The sequence below is a fragment of the Meriones unguiculatus genome, chromosome 19 (assembly GCF_030254825.1).
Source record: "Meriones unguiculatus strain TT.TT164.6M chromosome 19, Bangor_MerUng_6.1, whole genome shotgun sequence".
Classification (NCBI taxonomy): Eukaryota; Metazoa; Chordata; class Mammalia; order Rodentia; family Muridae; genus Meriones; species Meriones unguiculatus.
The window spans coordinates 27,972,190-27,985,160 of record NC_083366.1 but is presented as its reverse complement, the minus strand read 5'-3'; the positions used below and the strand labels follow the sequence as shown (position 1 = coordinate 27,985,160).

Below are 12,971 nucleotides of genomic sequence, written 5' to 3'. Positions count from 1 at the left end.
GTGCCTAGATATATAATGGTCCTTGTGGAGCTCCTCTCCTTTCCACATCATATTAACTCCCCCTTCTTCCATATGATTCCCTGCACTCTGCCGAAGGTTTGGTTGTGAGTCTTAGTATCTGCTTTGATACCTCAATTGGTTTCCCATTGTAAGGGGAATAGGGACTATTTCTGACAGGAAATCAATGGCAGGCCCTTTGACCTCCCCACCCCCAGGGAGGAGCATTCCTGCTAGACTATAGAGGAGGACTTTGCAGCCAGTCCTGAAGATACCTGATAAAACAGGGTCAGAAGAAAGAGGAGGAGGTCCTCCCCTATCAGTGGACTTGAAAAGGGGCAGGGAGGAGATGATGGAGGGAGGTTGGGAGTGAGAGGGAATGAGGGAGTGGGATATAGCTGGGATACAGAGTTAATAAAATATAACTAATAATAAAAATTAAAAAATTATCTTTGTTCTCCATATAATAACCCCCATGCTCCTTATGCCTGTAAGCACTATGCAAAGAGGGGGCCTGCAAAGCATTGGACTGGGGAGCATTAGGCAGCCAGGAATTGAGACAGAACTCAAGGAGGCCAGTGATGCCACCAGGGGAGGTTTGAGGAGAAAAGTGATACTTTCCATAGATAACAGTAGGAGATGGAGAGAAAGGAAGCAATTAGATAAAATGAAGAGTTGAAATTTAGTTTAGTGCAAGTAGTTAAAGGACATTAGAGATCAAGGTTGTTTCATGCATGCCATTGTAAACATAGGTTAGTGATGAACACTAGTTTTTTTGTAGATAATGAAAATTTTATGTGTATGTGTTATTTACAAATGAATATGAGTATGTGTACCACATTTGTATGTATACCACAGAGTACATGCCAGGTTCATGCAAAGGTTGAAAGAGCGTGTAAGATTCCCCTGGAAGCAGAGGTGAGAATAGTTGTGAGCCACCATGTGAGTGCTGGGAATGGAGCCCTGAACTTCTGCAAGAGCAGCAAGTGCCTTTAAGGGCTAAGTTGTCTCTTGACCCCAACCCCTGCTTTGAGCATTTCTTTTTCATAGTTCTCACAGTCCATATATCTTGTCGGGCTCCATGAATGTAGACACATCTTCTAAATGAGGCCACCAAGAGAACAGGAAGCCTTCTGCGATGGTTCTGAACCATGGGGTGATCTTCTCTTCTCCACGGGCCCCCCTGTCCAGTAGGTCCTGTAGGTCCTCCTGGCTCATGTAGCAGTAGCTTTTCACTTCCCTGGGATCTGGATTCAGAGTGAGGTCTTTCCTCACCAACAGAAGATAGCAAACCTCATGCTCTCCCCAGATGTCATCAGAAGGACTCTTGTGGTACATTCGGTTCATAAAAATTATGTCCTTTATGGAAATCTGTGTCAAAGTTGATTGAGTATTAAGTCAACAATAGAGAAACTGAACATTTAGAGAGAAAGCAGTTCATTCCTTTCCATGGTGTGCCACACAAGGACCTAAGCTTTAATTAGATGTTAGGTAGATGACAAGTGAAAAGGGCATAGTTTCTGGCTGTGAGGGTTGTATTTTTCATTCGCAATGGAGATCGTGAGTATACAGCACATGAGGCCAAACACAGTTTTGAGCATTAGGACATGGAGGAATGTGAAAGATTGCTTTTAAGATTGGAAATGAAAACCCCTTGAGGACTGGGTGGTGGTCGTATAGGCCTCTACTTCCAGCACTCTGAATTAGAGACAGGCAGGTCTCTTTGATTTCAAGGTCTGCCTGGTCTGTAAAATGAATTCTAAGACAGCCAGGACTATAGAAAGAAACCCAATTTTGAAAAAAAAAAACTGAAAAATTAAAATAATAGAATAAAAAAAAAACTACACTTGAGTGCCAGGACTCGACTTGTTTCACACTTATCCCCTGAACCAGGCTTGGACATTTCCACAGGAAACCTGTTTCCTACAGACAGCACAACCATGTTAGCCCAGCAGCCACCATCCAAGTCAGCATGGATGACACTGACAGCACTGTCATGGGACACAATACCTACTAAAGAGATCCCTGAGCACATGAAAGAGCGCACTGAGCCCCATATTGCAGTGTTGGGTACCTGCTCCTGGGAAATGCCCAGCTCAGCCTGAAGACGTCTCAGGGCGGCCCTCCTCACTCCCATAGCGTCCTTCTCTTCCAGCTCCTCAGGCGTGTATAAAGGGTGACTAGAACAGGAGTCTGTAAAATGTCCTGGGAAAATGCCCAACAACATGCTGCTTTAGTGAGAGTTCCCTTTCACTCCAGAGGGGCAGTTTCCTTCCTGGGCACAGTTAGTGCATAAAGTAGGTGCAGCAAGGACTTGCCACACAAATATTTGAAGATGAAATTCCATATCTTGATGGCAGTTGTAAAAAGGCTTGTAATTCATTGTCCTTGTACCTTCAGTTGGGGTGACTCTGATGTCCTCACATATACATATGCACACACAAACACACACATGAACACAGAGAGAGAGACAGACGTAGAGAAAGACAGAGAGACAGAGAGAGCTGAGAGACTTACCTGGAAAAGTGTACTTGGCATCTGCTCTCTGCTGGACCAAGAGCTGGTTTTTCGTGTTGAAGAGGACAACACTGAAGGCTCTGTGTAACAGGCCTGCAAGGGGAGTGAGCATGAGTTAGGGTCACACTGACATCAGTATAGAGTTTCCATGCTCATCTCCTTCTCTTCCTCTCATTCTCCTCCAGCTCAGGATGGTTTTGGCACCAAGAGTAGCTGCTGGTCCTTGCTGGGACAGAATTCACCCCAGTCACTTGGCGTTTATTGACTCAGTATTCTTTGACCCACAGTGAGCACTGCAAGTGAGCACAGCAGTTTTCCTCCACTTCTGAACGTAAAATCTAGAGAGCCAAGAAGCAAGCCGGCCATGCTGGTGGCACAATTCTATGTCTTAGACCCCACTGTGTGAGTCTAAAGCTTTGGTCTAGAAACAGTGGCTAGCTACTTTTGTGCAGGCATCTGGATGATCCAGGGGCACAGAGTGACTGCTTATCTTACAAGCATCTAAGTCAGCATGAATGAAAACCCCTTGAGGGCTGGGTGGTGGTGGTGCAGGTCTCTACTTCCAGCACTCTGAATTCGAGACAGGCATAATTTGTGACACAGGAGGCACCGTGGAGGCTCACAATGAAGGGTCGCTCCTACCAACCCACTTTTCTGGAGACAAGGTATCAGTATATAGACTGAGAGACTGGGAGCTGAATTCATAGATACACTTGCCTCTGCCTCAGTACTGGGATTAAAGGTGTGCACCACCACACCTCAACTGGGTACAATTCTTGACTTTCACAGTCCCTTTCAAAGTAGCAGTCACAATCTGTGTTACACTATCTACTTGCAGCAAGAGCAGCAACAGCAGCAGCAGCAGCAGAAGCACACTTGACACCTGCCTCCCCACTCTGCCTGGTTCACAGTGAGTGATGGCACCAGGCCTGGATGTACATGGCATCGTCCTTCCAGCTCACCCCTCTCAATGTTTTCCATCAGATGGCAGTTCTTCTTAGTTTCAGCTCCAATGACCTGATCCTGCTTGTCAATGACAATGCACTTCTCCTCCAGACGCTTTTTCTGGAGGTCATCAAGGTGAGTTTTGCTTGCCTGGAACATACCTGTGAACACAAATGGACTCTTTTCTGTAAACAGAAAGATAAAGTAAACTGAGATAGGTAAGCCCCTTCAGTATTAGTGACAGAAGTTGCACAGAAATTGAGGTGCAGTGGTTGTGTGGAGAGGGTTGGCCTTTTTATTTACCAGACAGTGAGCTACACTGGCCACGTAAAGCATGCTCAAAGCAGAATTTTATTCCTCAATGGTTTTTAAATCCCTGTGTAGAGAGAACGGTCTCCTGAATTGAAGCCGACTATGGGCCAGGGGCAATCTCTTGGAAGGAGGCTAACCATGAACCTCCCCTCTGTTATCCAACCATCATTATCATTAAGTGTCCTCCTTTCTTTTGTGATTTTTTTCGTTTAATACTTGCCTTGTTTGCAAAGGAAGTCAAGGATTACGTACAATTGGAGAACTCAAAAGCACCAGGGCTGGGGATATAGTTCATGGTAGAGCACTCATTTAACCTGACCAAGGCCCTGGGACCAATCTATTTCACCAATCTTCTGTTTAACAGAGAGAGAAATAGTACAACAAGACCCAATGCAACTCAACTCCTAACAAAAGGTGAATATGCTAAGGAAGCCAGGAGACAAGACTGCTTGGGTTAGGGAGATACTCATAGCAAAGCTCTGAAATACCAGCTACAAAATTAAGCACAGACAGATCTATGTTCTCACCTCCTTTGTAGCTGAGTCCTGTGTAGCTCTGAAACCTGGAAGTGGATGGAGATGGGCTACCTCACCTGCAGCTGTCCTATATATGTGCTTACACAAGTGGGTGTTCTATTAGAAGAGCTTTTCAAATTTGGCTCTGTGACAAAACAGTCCACATCCTTGTCTCCTGTCACTGGAGACTGACAGAGGGTGTGGTGTGCTTGCCTCATGCATCACCATACAATGAACACAATGACAGTTGTTAGCTGGGCGTGATGAGCAGAATAGGTATTTCAGCTTACAACACTCAGATCATACTCCATCAGGGAGGAAAGTCAGAGCAGGAGATGCAGACAGGAACCTGAAGACAGGAACTGAAGAAGAGGTCTAGAAGAGTGCTGCTCACTGGCCTTTCTTCATGCCTTACTTAGACTGCTTCCTTATGTAACCCAGCGTCACCCATCCCAGGTTAGCACCATGCACAGTGGGCTGAATCATTATCATCAATCATTAATCAAGAAAATGTCTGACAGACCGGCCAACAAGCCAATCTTTTGGAGGCATTTTCTCAAATTAGATTGTCTCCTCAAAAATTACTCTTAAAAGTGGCTGCTCTTTCATATGTGTGTCAGTAGGTGGGAGAGAGGAGAGGTTATGTCTATGCTCAGTGATAATGACCTCTGATCATCTGGATGATTGCAGCCTACCATTCCCTGGAAAAAGCAAGGCTCTAATGACCACCAGGCAGATCCAGATGGGTTCCTGAGATGAAGAGCAAGTTGGAGACTAGGAGAACTTTGCCTGGGACAAAGAGTCCGGGAGGAGTAGCTGGATAATTGGTCAAGGGGCCATTTTGGTGGGCAGAATGAGGACAGAGTCAGACCAGCAGTGTGATACCTGCACAGGGGATTAGACTGAGATGACCACCCATCTGGCACTGCGAAGGCTTGGAGGGCCTGAGATGACCCCTATCAAGAGGTATAATGCACAAGCAGGCATAGCAATCCTGAGACCATTCCTGAGATGACCCTAGAAACTCAAGGACCGTGAGCACCACCAAGAAGAGCAAATGAGTGGTAGAGAAATGGAAGAGGAAGAGAAACAGAAGGATAGGGGCACAATCAAGAGAGGCAGAGCTGGAAACTCAAGGATCGGGAGGAACAATCTGATGTAAGTAGATGGTGATGTCACCTGGGAAAATGATGGAGTCCTGGCCTGTACTGTCATGGGGGACACATCTGGTCCATAGCCTTGAAGACAGGGTTTCTTTGTATAATAGTCCCAGCTGTCCTGGAACTCACAATATAGAGTACACACACACACACACACACACACACACACACACACACACACACAAAACAATAGAGATAGAGAGTAGCACCAGGCAGTGACTTAATGATAGCCACCATTGGCCAGTGCTGTGGTACATAGCCTTATTTCCAGCACTTGGGATGCAGAGTCAGCAGGTGGATCTCTGTGCATTCAAAGCCAGTCTGGTCCACAGTGTGGATAGATAGAGCTATAAGAGTGAGTCCTTGTCTTGAAAGAACAAGCCAAAAAGCAAGTAAGCAAACACACAAGCAATGAATAATTTTTTAAAAATTAACCAGTGTGTGCTGGGGCTTGTATTTGGCATTGTTAATGTAGTTTCTCTTGGTACACTGTAAAGAGGCAGAGGCAGTGTACAGAAGAGAAAATAGAAACCCAAAGTCAAACAAACAAAAAACTGAGAGCAGGGATTCAAGCCCATTTTGCCCTAGCAAGCTTCTGAGTTGTGGTCCTTATGTGGCTGTATTTAGGTCAGCTTAGTCCACATCACTGTTGAGACTGATTTAGTCCACATCACTGTTGAGACAGAGGCAGAACAGTGACCTCTTTTCTTACATTATTTTCGAAAACAATTTTGATTATGAAAGAGAATGGAATCGGGCATAATGAAGAGTGAATTGCTTCATTCTCTTTCATTAGGAGGGATTTATTAAGCACACAGTCATTTTCCCATGACAAGAAGGCATGGGTGGAGCTGGGGCTGCATTCACCTACCTCACACTGGTCCTTATCTCCTTGGTTTAACTCAGAAATGTCTTGAAGGAACCTCTGAGATGTGGGGTGTAAGCAGGCCTGTCTTAGCTATTCCTTCTGGGTAAATTGTTATCTGGGCTGTCTTGGTGGATGGAATTTTGACAGTGTGCGAACCTCTCCTTCCATTACCACTTCCAGGTAACTGGGAGGGATCTGAAGCAGGAGAAATGTCAGGATGATGAATTCTCTCCAAACTCTTTGAGCTCTTAGGCCTGCATGTTGGTACAAGACCTGGAAGCAGAAAATAGATCCTTTGGCTCCCAGCTTTGTCCTTTCCCTGCACATTTGATTTTGATAGCAGCAGGTACAAAACCTTTTTGGAACTATCCTATTTCAGTCTATTTCAGTCTGTGAGTGTGCAGTCTATTGTGGAGGTAATATGACATTTACAGGACATGATGTTTTGTTAGTTGTAGGGGCCAGTGAACCATAGAATATTCAGCTTCATGGGTTTCAATGTTTAGAACTGACTGATGCTGGAGACATAGATGAAGAAGTAAAGTTGCCTGGTGTGCTTGCATGTGAACCTCAGTGTAAGATCTTAGAATTCCTGTAAGTAATCAAAATATGCCTGCTCCCTCTTCTATGTTCCTGTAATGCCAGCACTGGGCAGGGGAAAGGAGGGAAAACAGGAAAATTGGTTGGGCTTGTTGACCACCAATCTAGCTCCCGGCTCAGTGGAAACCCCTACAGCAAAGAACCAGGGCAGAGCACGGTAGAGCAACGTCCTCCTCTAGCTCCACATGTGCATAGACATTTGTTCTTGGATAGAATCATAGAATAACACACACACACACACACACACACACACACACACTATGGTAGTACGAAGGTGCGAGGGAACAATCTACCTGTAACCATTGGATCAGTAGAGCTGCACCCAGAGTTTCTGAAAGAGTCAAGTCATAAGAGGAGATCCAGATCAGATGTGAAGTAGAGCAGGAGATGGCCTGTCTATGGCCTGCAAACCTGACTAGGGTATAAAGTAGAAGATATATGGATACATGGATAAATGCATGGATAGAAGTATGGAAAACGAATGAATGAATGGATGGATAGTTTGACAGATGGACAGAAGGAAGGATGCACAAATTCATGAGTAAAGAGATGGATGCATGAATGGATATACAGACAAAAAAAAAACTGATGGATAATGTGCTGGCTAGTCTAATGCCAAGATGACACAAGAAGAGTCATCTGAAAGGAGGAAAGCTCAATTGAGAAAATGTCTTCATGAGATTCAGCTGTCAAACTGATGGAAACAGATGCAGAGACCCACAGCCAAACATTAGGTAGAGCTTGGGCATTCCTGCAACAGAGGAGGTGGAAGAAGGATTGTATGAGCCAGAGTGGTAAAGGACACCACAAGAAATCTTACAGAATCAACTAATCTGGGGACCATGGGGCTCAGAAAGACTGAACCACCAACAAGAGTGCATGCATGGGACGGACCTAGGCTGTCTGCACGTATGTAACAGCTGTGTAGTTTGAACTTCATTCGGAAATCCTAACAGCAGGAACAGGGAATGTCTCTGACTCTGTTGCCTTCCTTTGGGACCCTATCCTCCTCCTTGGCTGATTAGTCTAACCTCAATAGGAGAGGATACATGTAATCTAACTGCAACTTGATATGTTAGAGCTAGTTAATATCCATGTGAGGCCTCCCCTTTTCTGAAAAGAAATGGAGTAGTGGGTGTGGTTGGGGAGGGCTTGGAGGAGAGGATGGAGGAGAAACTGTGGTCAGGATGTAAAGTATTAAGGAAAATAATAATAATAAAATAAAGATTCATGTGAGCCAGGCACAGTGGAACACACCTATAATCCCAGCACTGTGGGAGGCAGAGGCATGGGGATCTTTGTGAGTTCGAAGACAGGTGGTCTACAAAATGAGTCCAAAATGGTCATGCTTACACAAGACACTCCGTCTGAATAAACAAAACAAAGAATCAAAAATTATTCAGGTATAAGGCATTTTCTTAGTGATTGATGGGTGAGGTCTTAGGCCATTGTGGATGGTGCTATCCATGGGGTGGGGGTCCTGAGTACTATAAGAAGGCATGGGACGCTAGCCAGTATGCAGCATCCCTCAATTGCCTCTGTATCATCTCCCATTTTCTGGATCCTTTCCTGTTTGAGTTCCTACCCTGAATTCTCTCAGTGATGAAGAGTGAATAAACCCTTTCCTCCCCAACTTGACTTTTGGTCATGGTGTTTTGTTGAAGCAATAAAAACCCTAGACAAATGGATTCATGTATACATGAATAGACAAATGGATTCATGAATAGACGGATTCACACACAAATGGATGCATGAACATTTCTATGTCTGGGCAGAAAGATAATCAGATAGATGTAGTATGTGTGTGAATCGATGGAGACTGAAGCAGGAGGACCCCTCAATAAATTGAGATCAAACTGAACAATAGCAGTAACCTGTGTCTAAAACAAACACAACCATAGTTGTAGCTTCTTGCTTAGGAATCGTTCCTTTTTCTTCCATCACTTATGTTTGCAGCCTTGTGTTTTGAATACTGGTCCAGTGGGGTGGGGAATGTAGGGAAAGCCAGAGCAAAAATCCCGGGAGAACAGTCTACACACTACATAGGACAGCCACACAAATGACAAAGTGGAAACAGAATAGGGCACTTGAGCAATTGAAACAATCGATGAGGTATTTTAATTGAGTTTTAATTTATACAGTGGGTTATCTATTTCTCCAAGAGGCTGGGAGAATCTTCCAGAATTAGAATTGATTGTTGTACAATTTGAGTCTGAAGATATTAACGATAGTTTTTATGCAATGTGTCTGTCATGTACATCATCAATTGGTTATCCAATCCAAGGGTTCAGTCCTAAGATATACTACAAGCAACAATGTACAGCTGAAACAGTTGTATTCATGAATTTAGGAATACATAGTAATTACATATCACTTATGTATGTAACAGCAGTTAATGAAACAGGCTATATATTGGAAAGGAGCCAGAGAAGGATATAAGGGAGGATTTGAATGGAAGGGAAAAATGATGCATTATTTTGGATAATTAAGAAACAAAAGAAATATTAAAAAATAATGCAGGAGTTGGATCCAGCTATCCACTTCTATACCTTGAAATACTGTTTGTGTTTCTAAATATAGATAGATGTGCACGAACACATGTGAAAAATACTCAAGAATGTCCTATAAATTCATACAGAGGTTTGTGTAATACATTCAATTTCTGTAAGGCTATTTCTAAATAATGGTGGAAAAGTCAGAACTATGTCTCTCATGGAACCAAGTTGGAAATCAAACCTTAGGAAACAACACAGGACGCCACAGGTGGAAATGGAATAAAAGACAAAAAGCATTAGCTCAGAAACACAGCTCACCCTCTCTCCTCCTTCCTGACACCCCCCGACAAAATGAAACAATAACTACCAGGAATCTTATCATCAAAGCTTTCCTCTGTGCGGTGGTCTCCTGATCCTTCCTCTGAAAATGCTAATGGAAACTACAGTTGTAAGTTAGCATAGGGTGAGGAGCTGACAAATTCAAGGAAGATAAGGGTAAAGTACAGCATGAGCCTGTGTAGCTGATTGTGTGACCCTCAGGATGCTGTGATGTACAGACAAGAAACTGCTGTAAGGTTCCACAGGGCAGGTGCTGTCATTACAGGGCTGAGCCAGCTTCAGGACTTCAGTGAGAACCGCAGGGAGACATGAAATGGATGTTTAGAATAAACGGTTTAATGTGAGAGGCGGCTGCTGTTATGTTCAATTCCTCACATCATTGTGTAGGAAAGCCTCTGCTTACGGTGGAAACGGCCTCTGCTCTGTAGCAAGGCTGTGCTTTAGACAGGCATGTCATAAAACTAAGTCATCCTCTCTTTGCTCAGTGCTGTCAGTGTTAGTGGGAAGACAGCGCTAGCTGGGTGGAGTGCTCTTGCCTTCCTGTGTGTGGCTCAGATAAAATGGGCACAGAAGTCTGTCTGCAATAACAGAACTGTTCTGTTCCATGCTGAGGCTAGTGCAGTTACTGCACGTAGATTCCTTGTAGTTGTCATTTGATGGCAGGAGTGCTCAAGACAGGCAGTGAAGCTCATGCCTCACCCACCCCAAACCTGACAGGCTGCCCCACTCCTAGCATATGTCAGGCCACAGCACTTGAACCAAGGCTTGCTAGGAGAGACGACTGGAGACACAGGGTTGCCACTGAGATGATGCCTGTTGCTTCGTGCTTGCTGTGGCTTTCCTGGATCTGGAGGTCATGTGAGCCCATGTGAAAATGCAGTGAGTGTTTTGGTTCTGAATGGGGCTGGTGAATGGTGTGCAGGTCTGTGTTTATGACCATTTGTAGATATTGCATAGAGCATAGATCTCAGTTACATTAAAAACAACCCTGATTCAAGGCAGAAAAAGCTTATGTGTGAACACTATCAACAAGGATTCCGTGTTTAGCTGGCTGCGAGGACCATGTGTGATACAGCCACAGTTCCATCTGGACCAGTTGCTGAAAACTTTCAAAGTATGATTTGTGTGTGTATGTGTGTGTGTGTGTGTGTGTGTTTTCACTTGTGTTCATCTCCATGTGCAACTGTTCATGGACACATAGCCAACACTGGGATTTTGGCCTTCCCCTTTGTTTTTGAGTCTCCCACCAATTTTGGAGCTCACCACTTCACCTAGAATCCTTTCTGAGCCTCTTAAGAGTAAGACTCCCCACTGTGTGCTGCTGCCCCTGATATTGTGTGTGGATGCTGGGACAAGAATGTAGGTCCTCACACCTTTCTGACAAGTGTGTGGAAAGAAGGCATCTCCCACACAATGCCCTCGTTCATTTCTCAGTATCAATGTGGACCATGACTGGTCATCTGTCACTCTCACAAGCAGGCTGTCCCTCAGAAAGGGGAAGTCTTTTCATTTTTTAATTATTTTTATTTTTATTAATTAGTTTATTCCCTTTGTATCCACCCTTTACTTCCCTCCCTTCTCTCCTCCCAATCCCACCCTCCCTCTTCCCCACCCATGTCCCTCTCCCAGTCCACAGATAAGGGAGGTCCTCCTCCCTTTCCCTCTCATCCTAGTCTATCCGGTCTCATCAGGAGTGGCTGCAGTGTTTTCTTCTGTGGCCTGGTAAGGCTGCTCCCCCTCAGGGGGAGGTGATCCAAGTGCTGGCCAATCTGTTCATGTCAATGACAGTCCCCATCTCCATTCCTATAGAGGCCACTTGGACACTGAACTGCCATAGGCTACCTCCGTGCAGGGGTTCCAGGCCATCTCTATGAGTGGTCCTTGCCTGGAGTATCAATTTCAGAAAAGACCCCTGTGCCCAGACTTTTTGGATCTGTTGCTATCCTTGTAGAGCTCCTGTCCTCTCCAGGTCTTACTATCTCCCACTTTTTTCATTATATTCCCTGCACTCTGCCCAAAATTTGGCTCTGAGTCTTAGCATGTGCCTCAATACCCTGCAGGGTAGAACCTTTCAGAGGCCCTCTGTGGTAGGCTCCTGTCCTGTTCCATGTTTTCTCCCTCCTCCGACGTCCATCCTCTTTGCCTTTTTCAATGGGGATTGAGCATCTTAGCCAGAGTCTTCCTTCCTGATTAGCTTCCTTAGGTGTACAGATTTTAGTATGTTTATCCTATATTATATGTCTAATATCCACTTATGAGTAAGTATATACCCTGTGTGTCTTTCTGCTTCTGCGATACCTCACTCAGGATGATCATTTCCAGTTCCCATTATTTGCCTGCAAATTTCATGATTTCCTTGTTTTTTATTATCTGAGTAATATTCCATTGTGTAGATGTACCACAATTTCTGTATCTATTCCTCAACTGAGGGTCATCTGGGGTGATTCCAGCTTCTGGCTATTACAAATAAAGCTGCTACAAACATGGTTGAGCAGATGTCCTTGTTGCATACTTGAGCATCTTTTGGATATATGCCTAGGAGTGGTATAGCTGGATCTTGAGGAAGCGCTATTCCTAATTGTCTGAGAAAGCACCAGACTGATTTCCAAACTGGTTGTATAAGTGTACATTCCCACCCGCAATGGAGGAGGGTTTCTCTTTCTCTACATCCTCTCCAGCATGCACTATCACTTGAGTTATTCATCTTAGCCATTGTGGTGGGTGTAATGTGAAATCTTAGGGTCATTTTGATTTGCATTTCTTTGATGACTAAGGATGTTGAACATTTCTTTAAGTGTTTCTCTGAGAACGGGGAACTCTTGAGAAGTCCATGTCTAATTCCCCAGGGCCTGTGCATCTGTGTCAGTGTGATTTGGGCCTGAGCACTGATCAAAAAATGACTACCCAAGATGAAGACCCCTAAGGGACTTTCTGCCCTTGATCAGAGCTTTCACCAAAATGCTAAAAGATTGGTTGGGAGGTGTCAGCACAGCCCGGGCCCCCTCATTCTTCTCAGAAATTGTTTCTGAGGCTCTGAGAGGGCTCTCTGTCTCTTCTCTCTGAGCTTTGGGGTTGCAGGTGACCTTGGTGTCCACTGATACATTTTGTCTAGTTAGATTCCTATGCTCTGTGTGTCTGTCTGCTAAGAGGCACCTAACCTACACATCAGAAGCTGAGAGCATGCACAGTGACCCCAATTCCAGAGGAGACCTCTTCCACCATC

At 44.6% G+C, this 12,971-nt stretch overlaps 1 protein-coding gene and 1 non-coding gene across 2 annotated transcripts; one reads left to right on the top strand and one right to left on the bottom strand.

The window, feature by feature from the left end:
- Positions 1-1,050: 1,050 nt before the first annotated feature.
- LOC110543070 (isopentenyl-diphosphate delta-isomerase 2) lies at positions 1,051-3,618 on the bottom strand. Its single transcript, XM_021629513.2, has 4 exons — positions 3,477-3,618; positions 2,515-2,607; positions 2,072-2,202; positions 1,051-1,368 (listed from the first exon to the last, which is right to left on the bottom strand). Exons 1-4 carry the CDS (start codon positions 3,616-3,618, stop codon positions 1,051-1,053), a joined length of 684 nt encoding a protein of 227 aa, XP_021485188.1.
- A 1,237-nt stretch (positions 3,619-4,855) lies between these two features.
- Positions 4,856-4,985, top strand: LOC132649372 (small nucleolar RNA SNORA17). Its single transcript, XR_009587815.1, has one exon. It is a non-coding gene; the product is annotated as a small nucleolar RNA SNORA17 (small nucleolar RNA).
- Positions 4,986-12,971: the final 7,986 nt, after the last annotated feature.

What these genes read in the sequence shown, in the direction of transcription:
- LOC110543070 (XM_021629513.2), bottom strand. Translation starts at nt 3,618, where the DNA reads ATGTTCCAGGCAAGCAAAACTCACCTTGATGACCTCCAGAAAAAGCGT. An exon ending in TGCCAAGTACACTTTTCCAG is followed by an intron (nt 2,203 to 2,514) that starts GTAAGTCTCTCA and finishes GCATTTTCCCAG; the next exon opens with GACATTTTACAGACTCCTGT. An exon ending in TGGGCATTTCCCAGGAGCAG is followed by an intron (nt 1,369 to 2,071) that starts GTACCCAACACT and finishes ACTTTGACACAG; the next exon opens with ATTTCCATAAAGGACATAAT.